Below are 10,000 nucleotides of genomic sequence, written 5' to 3'. Positions count from 1 at the left end.
TCAGTGCATGGGTCGACACATGTCGCTTGACAATTCATTTACACTTACGTTAACACGCATAGTAATTTACACGCATACATAGCCAAACACAAACGACACAATCACAACATTTCATCCGGATGTTTTGTCTGTTTATTTATGTTGCCTAGATTTAACATTGATCATCGCTGAGTGCAACCGTGTGGTTTTTAAGTGTTTAGAAACACCGAACAATGTTTACTTAACAGTTTAAAGTTCCATGTCTTACCGGCACAGCTCACTTCCTTGATCTGGCAAAGGGGTGTGTCGCGGTTCTGAGGACGCTTTATCTTTGGGCACGTTCTCGTGCGTGCGTCCTCTCGCCCTCACGACAACAGTTAAATGTTAAAATCTATGTAATCATAGATGTTTGAGTACATATGAGTTTATGTACATGTGTGTTATTATTTAGTGGAATTCCTGTTATCATTTGTTTTGTAATAGCGCTATTTTAAAATGTGTATTTTGATTATTAGTGAGTGCCTAAGTAAAAATCCCTGTTTTCTGTTCAGGCAATTGTATTGGCCACCTTTAGGGAGGAGACAGGTACCATTCATAATGATGCTGTAGTCAGTTGTTAGGGAAGCTTGGTAGGGGCAAGACATGCGTCTGTATGCTCCCAGGTAAACCCTCAGCTGAGTGAGGATTGACTTATCGTTTTGGTTCTTGACCATTTGTGAGCCTTAGGCTAGTTTATATTTTCTGTATGTTTTCTTTGGCTCCACGTAGCCTGTTTATTTTCTGTATATTTTGTACATAGTGTCTAGTTATCTTTTCTTTATATTTTGTTTTGGTTATTTTTGGTTTATTTTGGTCTCTTGGCTCACTTTCACCGGTGCTGTGCAAAAATAAATGGCAAAACCACATCTTCTGCCTCGTGCCTCATCTGTGTGCCTGACTCGTAAGACCCTCGACACTCTACCTTGTAACATTTTGGTGGCAGCGGTGGGACCAGTGTCTATGAGGGTCGGCACACAGTAGGCTGAAGAGATGCAAGCACAAGGGAAACCAAATCCCCCAGCGGTGAGAAGCAAGTCTGCCTTGGGCGCATATGGAGCGCCCCCTGCTGAGTTGGAGTGGGAAGACGGCAACACGAGGCCACAGTCTGCGCCACCCGATGATCGCATGGGCAGACTAGAGATGGTGCTGGAGTCCTTCATCCAGGCCCAGCAGAAAAGAGAAGAGAGATGGGAGAAGACGGCACAGCGGCAAGACCAAAGGTGGAGTACCATGCAGCACCAGTTTCAGCAGCTGCAGACACTAGTGAAGTCGGACAGTGAGCACCGCCTGACCCCAGCGGAAGACTCCGAACAGCAACACCTGACTGCCGCTGAAGCTGACGACCGTCCCTTAGCAGACACTCCGGAGCCTGAACCAGAGACCCAGCCTGCACGCCAGGATGACCAGGAGTTGAGGTCTGCGAGCGTTGCTCTTGAGAGCAGACCACCTTCAGCATCCCGTGCGGCCAGCCCCAGGACCGAAGCCTCCTGGCCGTTATCTCTTCCCCCGGCCCAATATGGCTACCGTCCTCCCAAGATGGCACCCTACACGGAGGACGAGGACATCGAGCATTACCTCACCACATTTGAGAGGATTGCCACTGCAAATAGATGGCCTATGGAGAGTTGGGCTGTCTTCCTGGTCCCTCTACTGTCCGGGAAAGCCAGAGCCGCCTATGTCGCCATGGAAGCTAGCCATCCTCACAAAGTTCGAGATCGACCCCGAAGCATACAGGCACAGGTTCCGGGAGATGACCATCCAGGAGGGAGAAACGGCGCGGGAGCTGCAATCACGACTCACTGACCTCTACGGCAAGTGGATGTGTCCAAATACCAAGACAAAGGAGCAGATCGGAGACGCCATCGTCCTTGAACAGTTTCTACGCATGCTCAACCCCGAGCTCAAGGTATGGGTGATGGAGCGTAACCCGAAAACCTCCAAGGTGGCAGCCGAGATGGTGGAATCTTTCGTCGCTGCTCGTCGCCACCGCAGAGGATACAACATCGGGCACCAAGATCAACCCAACCGGCGTAACCAAGGCGGACAGCGCAACCAAGATCTTCAGCTCCACGCCAAGCCTGCGGGTGGTAGTCGTGAGTACAAGCCCTCTAATGCCCCAAACTCCAGGCCTAGCCCTCACCCTCCCCGTAACCCTAACTACAAGCATAACCAGCCCACTAGGCCCAAGCCCCGCATCATTTGCCATGGTTGTGGACAGCCAGATCACATTAAACCCCAATGCCCTTTAACGTCCTCTAGTGCAGCCATGTTGTGTTACACCCCTACAAGTGACCGTAAACCAGCCCCTAGCTGTATGGATGCGTTGGTTCCCGTTAGCATTCGAGGGAAGGTGTTTAAGGCACTCATTGATACTGGCAGTAGTCAGACTTTTGTTCAGAGTGCATGTTTGGGGTCTGATCGCATAGACCGGGTGGGTACGGTTAAAGTCAAATGTATTCATGGGGAGGAGAGCGAGCACCAGACAGCAGATGTTCCTGTAGAAATTGAAGGCCAAACTTACCTTTTAAACGTCGCCATCATGGATAACTGCCCCTACCCAGTTGTGTTAGGACAGGATGTACCAATTTTGGTTGACTTGTTGCAGCGCTACATGCCTCCAGCTACAGGCATGGTAGTGACGCGGGCCCAAGCCAAGGCCAACCCTGATGACAGCACTTGGCAGGAGTTGCCCTTTGGCGAGGTCCATGGGCCAGCCAAAGTAAGAAAGTCCCGGTCCACAAGGAGGAAGGAGAAATTCCTTGGCACTACAGTACAGGAGTCAGTCTCTCTTCCGCCACTAGAGGGCGATGTTTTAAATGTGTCTGATTTTAACCAAATGCAGAAAGATGACCCTACCCTTGCAAAGTGTTTTGAAAGAGTAGTAACTGATGAGGATCAACTTGCTAGAGCAGCAATATGTGGCATGGAGAGTTTTGTGACCAGAGAAGGGAAGCTGATGCGAGTGAGTGAGGAGGGAGAGCAGCTAGTCGTCCCCGAATCCCTTAGGCCTAAGGTGTTGGAGGTGGCACATAGCATCCCCTGGGCCGGTCACCTTGGTCAGCAAAAGACAGTAGAGAGGGTTGCCCAACGTTTTTATTGGCCTGGAGTATACCAGGAAGTTGTCAATCACTGTAAGTCTTGCCCGACCTGCCAGCTCACTAACCGCTCCCATAGAACCACAAAAGTTCCCCTTGTCAACCTGCCCATCATTGACACGCCGTTTACAAGGATAGCAATGGACATTGTAGGCCCCCTGGACAAGAGTAGGGCAGGCCACCGCTATATCCTTGTCATTAGCGATTATGCAACCCGCTACCCCGAGGCCTTCCCTTTGAGAAACATTAAGTCCCGGCAGGTAGCTAATTGCCTTCTGCAGCTGTTTTCACGGGTGGGCGTCCCCAGAGAGGTGCTCACAGACCAAGGCACGAACTTCAATTCCAAATTCATGAAGCAGGTCTACTCTCTGTTGGGCATCCAGGGCATTAGAACATCTCCCTACCACCCGCAGACCGACGGAATGGTTGAGCGATTCAACCAAACGCTCAAAGCCATGCTCAGGAAGTTTGTGAGCGACACGGGGGCCGACTGGGACCAGTGGCTTCCGTATCTCCTCTTCGCCTACCGTGAGGTCCCCCAGGCCTCCACAGGATACTCACCCTTCGAGCTCCTCTATGGCCGCCAGGTGAGGGGTCCCCTGGACGTCCTTCGAGAAGCCTGGATGGGAGAGGGTCCTGCAGCACCGACGAACATCATCAGCTACGTTCTCAAAATGCGAGACAAGCTGGAGGAGCTGAGCAGCCTGGCCCACGACAACAAGGAGCAAGCCCAGTCCAAGCAGAAGACATGGTACGACCGGACGGCGCGTAGCCGCAGCTTCAATCCTGGGCAGAAGGTCCTCCTGCTCCTGCCATCGTCGGAGAGCAGCCTGCTTGCCAAGTGGCAAGGCCCGTATGAAGTGCTTCGAAAGATGGGTCATGTGACCTATGAAGTTGCCATGCCTGATCGTCGCAGGCCAAAACAGGTGTTCCACATCAACCTGCTGAAGGAGTGGGTGTCTCGTCCAGAGCCGGTCGGCAACGCGATGTGGGCGCGATCGGTGCCTGAGGAGGAGGAGCTGCAGGAGCAGTATTTCCCCACTGCCGGAGGCGGAGACGTGCCTCCGCCCATCGACCACCTCGCCAGTCATCGTCAGGAGGAGCTGCAGAACATCATCCCTGAGGGTCTCTTCCGGAAGGAGCCAGGCCGTACGACGGTGATCAGCCATGACATCCAGCTGACGTCTCCAGGCCCCATCCGCCAGACCTCCATCAGGGTTCCAGCACGCCTGATTCCTGCACTGAAGGACGAGGTGCAGTCCATGCTGGAGATGGGTGTGATCGTGCCGTCCCACAGCCAGTGGTGCAGCCCAGTGGTGCTCGTACCCAAAAAGGATGGAGCACTGAGGTTCTGCGTGGACTTCGCCAAGATCAACGCAATCTCTAAGTTTGACCCCTACCCGATGCCTCGGGTGGACGAGATGGTGGAGCGGCTCGGGAAGGCGGTCTACCTGACCACGCTTGATCTGTGCAAGGGCTACTGGCAGGTCCCCTTGACGCCAGAGGCCCAGGAACTCACCGCCTTCCGAGCACCCACTGGCTTCTTCCAGTTCACCACCATGCCGTTTGGTCTACATGGGGCGGCCGCCACTTTCCAGCGCCTGATGGATCGGGTGCTGAGGGGGGCGGAGTCGTATGCCGCCGCCTACATTGACGATGTCGTCATTTTCAGCACTTCGTGGGCGGACCACCTGAAACATCTGGCCGACGTGTTCCAGCGGATCAAAGACGCCGGCCTGGTGGTCAACGCAAGCAAGTGCCAGCTTGCCAGGCCGGAGGTGTGCTACCTGGGCTATGTCCTGGGTGGTGGCACCATCAAGCCTCAGGTGTCTAAGGTGGACGCCGTGCTGTCTTCTCCGCCACCCACCACCAAGAAGGGGATCCGCTCCTTTTTGGGGTTAGTGGGGTGGTACAGGAGATTCATTCCTGAGTTCTCCACCAGAGCCACTCCACTGACCAACCTCACCCGAAAGTCCAGTCCCAACAAACTGGTCTGGTCTGAGGAGTGTGACAAGGCCTTTCGGGACCTTAAGGACAGCCTCTGTCACAGTCCCGTCCTCCAAAGCCCCGACTTCGACTTGCCCTTTACCGTCCAGACAGATGCTTCTGGGCTGGGGCTGGGGGCTGTGTTGGTAAAGGGGGTGGGGGAAGAGCGACGACCGGTGATCTATATCAGCCGGAAACTTTTTCCCAGGGAGACCAGGTACTCCACAGTGGAGAAGGAGTGCCTGGCCATTAAGTGGGCCCTGGACACTTTAAAGTACTATCTCATGGGCAAGGAGTTTGTGGTGGAGACTGACCACCGGGCATTGCAGTGGCTGGACAGAATGCGGGACAGTAATGCCCGCATAACCCGGTGGTATCTCTCCCTCCAGCCTTACAAGTTCACCGTGCAGTACAAGCCGGGCAAGGTGAATGTGCCGGCAGATTTCTTGTCCCGTCCCGACGAGGAGGGCCAAGCTTGAGGTGGGGGGTGTGTGACGATGCGACTTGTAGCGCATCCTCACGGCGTCTGCTGTGGCAGCCGCCATCAAACACATGCACTGTCATTTTCCCCCATTCATTATGCGTTCCCTGTTTTATGATCGGTCACGGACTTTGCAAAATATTGTTCCAGAATTCCAACCGTTAATCTTTGTGTAGTGGTCTTGATCAGTGCATGGGTCGACACATGTAGCCTGACAATTCATTTACACTTACGTTAACACGCATAGTAATTTACACGCATACATAGCCAAACACAAACGACACAAACACAACATTTCATACGGATGTTTTGTCTGTTTATTTATGTTGCCTAGATTTAACATTGATCATCGCTGAGTGCAACCGTGTGGTTTTTAAGTGTTTAGAAACACCGAACAATGTTTACTTAACAGTTTAAAGTTCCATGTCTTACCGGCACAGCTCACTTCCTTGATCTGGCAAAGGGGTGTGTCGCGGTTCTGAGGACGCTTTATCTTTGGGCACGTTCTCGTGCGTGCGTCCTCTCGCCCTCACGACAACAGTTAAATGTTAAAATCTATGTAATCATAGATGTTTGAGTACATATGAGTTTATGTACATGTGTGTTATTATTTTCTGGAATTCCTGTTATCATTTGTTTTGTAATAGCGCTATTTTAAAATGTGTATCTTAATTATTAGCGAGTGCCTAAGTAAAAATCCCTGTTTTCTGTTCAGGCAATTGTATTGGCCACTTTTAGGGAGGAGATAGGTACCATTCATAATGATGCTGTAGTCAGTTGTTAGGGAAGCTTGGTAGGGGCAAGACATGCGTCTGTATGCTCCCAGGTAAACCCTCAGCTGAGTGAGGATTGACTTATCGTTTTGGTTCTTGACCATTTGTGAGCCTTAGGCTAGTTTATATTTTCTGTATGTTTTCTTTGGCTCCTCGTAGCCTGTTTATTTTCTGTATATTTTGTACATAGTGTCTAGTTATATTTTCTTTATATTTTGTTTTGGTTATTTTTGGTTTATTTTGGTCTCTTGGCTCACTTTCACCGGTGCTGTGCAAAAATAAATGGCAAAACCACATCTTCTGCCTCGTGCCTCATCTGTGTGCCTGACTCGTAAGACCCTCGACACTCTACCTTGTAACAAGTCTATTATAGTTTTTAATGTCAAAAGATTGCTGCGCAAAAACAAAACAGTGCCATTGTGGAACACCGCTAGGCAACAGCTAGGTAGCCAGGACAACAGGTGTTGTCTATCACAGCAACTGATTAGAGTCTTGTTGAAAAGTCGCTTTAGCAGTGAAAAGTCTTGTTGCCATTGACAGCGGTCTGTTATAGACCAACCCGTCCGTTATCGAAAATTATTATATGGTGTGACGTCATCGGTCGAATGCTCCATTCATTTCAGTGGGGCTCCCCAACGTTCGCACGTCTGTTATGTAAGGGTTAACGTTCGGCGAGAAGGTCGCTACCGTGGAATAGCAGCACGACAGAGAGAATCTTTAGACCCCGACGCGGAGCGGAGGGGTCTTGTTCTCTCTGAAGTGCTGCTATTCCACAAAGCGACCGACTCGCCGAAAGTTAACCCGCTTATTATATGGATATACTTAAATGATTCACACATGGCGGGGACATTTCTTTAGACCTATTTAATGTTAAGATTGTTGCTGCGCAAAACAAAACAGTTCCGTTGTGGAACACTAGCAACAGCTAGGTAGCCAGGACAACAGGTGTTGTCTATCACAGCAGCTGATTAGAGTGAAAAAAGACCGGACCCCCTGCGGAGTGATATGAAACATTCGCTTTAGCCACTGACTTGTATACAAGCCAGTGGCTTCAGCAGTGAACGTCTTGTTGCCATTGACAGCGGTAGCCAGGACAACGGGTGCTGTCTATCACGGCAGCTGATTAGAGTCTTGTTGAAAAGTCGCTTTAGCAGTGAAAAGTCTTGTTGCCATTGACAGCGGTCTGTTATAGACCAACCCGTCTGTTATCGAAAAATAACAGACGTCCGAACGTTGGGGAGCCCCGTTGAAATGAATGGAGCATTCGACAGATGACGTCACAACCATATAATAATTTTCGATAACGGACGGGTTGGTCTATATCAGACCGCTGTCAATGGCAACAAGACTTTTCACTGCTAAAGCGACTTTTCAACAAGACTCTAATCAGTTGCTGTGATAGACAACACCTGTTGTCCTGGCTACCTAGCTGTTGCCTAGCGGTGTTCCACAACGGCACTGTTTTGTTTTGCGCAGCAACAATCTTTTGACATGAAAAACTATAATAAACTTAACATTAAATAGGCCTAAAGAAATGTCCCCGCCATGTGTGAATCATTTAAGTATATCCATATAATAAGCGGGTTAACGTTCGGTGAGTCGGTCGCTTTGTGGAATAGCAGCACTTCAGAGAGAACAAGACCCCTCCGCTCCGCGTCGGGGTCTAAAGATTCTCTCTGTCGTGCTGCTATTCCACGGTAGCGACCTTCTCGCCGAACGTTAACCCTTACATAACAGACGTGCGGACGTTGGGGAGCCCCGTTGAAATGAATGGAGCATTCGACCGATGACGTCACACCATATAATAACGTGCAATATTTTCTTTATCGCGCGACAAGACTCTCACATTATCGCAGCACGTTAACGCCGATAACGGCCCACCACTAGTTAAAATACTGTCTTTTCAGAACAAACAACTTTAGAACAAACATTGGTTCAAACCCCTGCTTGCTGCTGTTACCAAGTGCTTAGTTTAAAGGTGCACTTTGTAATATTTCTAATAGTTGCTTTCCAGAATTCACAAAATGTCCCCTATTTCACAAAACACTTACCACTACCATCAAATTCTAAGTATTCATTATGACTGGGGAAATTGCATTTTCATACATGAAAACGTGGATCCATGTCCATGTCCGCCAATTTTGAATGACCAGAAATAGACATTTTTTGTACTTTCGTCATACGAGCAAATATTAGTTTATGACTCAGTAAATGTTCATGAATAGATCAAATTTGGCAATGAGGACTAAGGGGATTGGAGCACGACAGAAAGCAGAGAGTTTATTATTTGTTCAGATGTTTGTTTGGTTGTGTTTACTCCATGGTTTCCTCCGTGTGCTGTGTGTGCAGCGGGGAACCAGGACGGCAAGTTCAGCGTGGGCTTCAGGAGTGGCGTGGTGAGGACGGTGGTGGGGCTGGACAGGGAGACACAGGCCTCCTACACACTGGTAGTGGAAGCCATCGGTGAGACACTCTGTGTGTGTGTGTGTGTGTGTGTGTGTGTGTGTGTGTGTGTGTGTGTGTGTGTGTGTGTGTGTGTGTGTGTGTGTGTGTGTGTGTGTTTGTGTTTGTGTGTGTGCCTGTGTGTCAGAGAGAGAGAGAGAGAGAGAGAGAGAGAGAGAGAGAGAGTGTGTGTGCTCTAAAAACACTGAGGTTTCCTGTTTTTACTGAAACCAATGGGTCTGTAAATGGCTCCAGAAATGGCTGCGTGTGTGTGTGTGTGCGAAAGAGAGAAAGAGAGAGAGAGTGAGACTCTAGCTTGGGTTTCTGTGGTTTGCAGGTGATCTACTTTCCAAACGTATGAACAGCTGTTTACCTTCTAGATGGTGCCTGCTGATGTGAAGTCGAAATAAATTTTGCCCATTTGCTACTAACAAACAAAAACTACACAATACCAAATACAACAACACAATGTGTGTATCTACAGTATGCTTACTTGTGTGCATGTGCGTGTGTGTGTGTGTGTGTGTGTGTGTGTGTGTGTGCGTGTGTGTTTCTGTGTGTGTGTGTGTGTGTGTGTGTGCGTGTGTGTTTCTCTGTGTGTGTGTGTGTGTGTGTGTGTGTGTGTGTGTGTGTGTGTGCGCGCGTGCGCGTGCGCGTGTGCGTGCGTGCGTGTGTGTGTGTGTGTGTGTGTGTGTGTGTGTGTGTGTGTGTGTGCACGTGCGCGGTGTGTGTGTGTGTGCATGCATGTGTTTGTGTGCGGCCCACAGACAACGGTCCAGCCGGGAGCAGGAGGACTGGTACAGCCACGGTATATGTGGTGGTTCTGGATGTGAATGACAACAGACCCATCTTCCTGCAGAACAGCTACGAGACCAGCATCATAGAAACAGCCCCACAGGGGACCAGCATACTACAGGTACACATGCACGCACGCACGAACACACACACGCACGTACGCACGCACGAACACACACACGCACGCACGCACGCATGCACAACACCAGCATAAAAACAACACACACACACACATACACATCATGTGCACTGTTGCTGTTTTCATTTAAAAAAAGAATATTTATTATTATGACAAAATCAACACTGGGTAACCATGGCTTGTGGTGACAGTCTTTATTTACAAGTGCTATTTCCGTGTGTTTGTGGGAATTTGTGTGTGTGCGTGCGTGCGTGGGTGCGTGCGTGCGTGC

The 10,000-nt window shown here is 49.9% G+C and overlaps 1 protein-coding gene across 1 annotated transcript in view; it reads left to right on the top strand.

Moving 5' to 3' along the window:
* The window catches only part of cdh23 (cadherin-related 23), a 435,252-nt gene that overhangs the window by 320,724 nt on the left and 104,528 nt on the right, over positions 1–10,000 (top strand). Inside the window, exons 25-26 of the mRNA XM_063191998.1 lie at positions 8,703–8,816; positions 9,563–9,711. Coding sequence (XP_063048068.1) covers positions 8,703–8,816; positions 9,563–9,711 — 263 coding nt within the window. The remainder of the gene's footprint in view (positions 1–8,702; positions 8,817–9,562; positions 9,712–10,000) is intronic.

This window comes from Engraulis encrasicolus, chromosome 24, assembly GCF_034702125.1.
Source record: "Engraulis encrasicolus isolate BLACKSEA-1 chromosome 24, IST_EnEncr_1.0, whole genome shotgun sequence".
Lineage (NCBI taxonomy): Eukaryota > Metazoa > Chordata > Actinopteri > Clupeiformes > Engraulidae > Engraulis > Engraulis encrasicolus.
The sequence above is the reverse complement of the archived record's forward strand: the minus strand, read 5'-3'. Positions and strand labels throughout refer to the sequence as shown.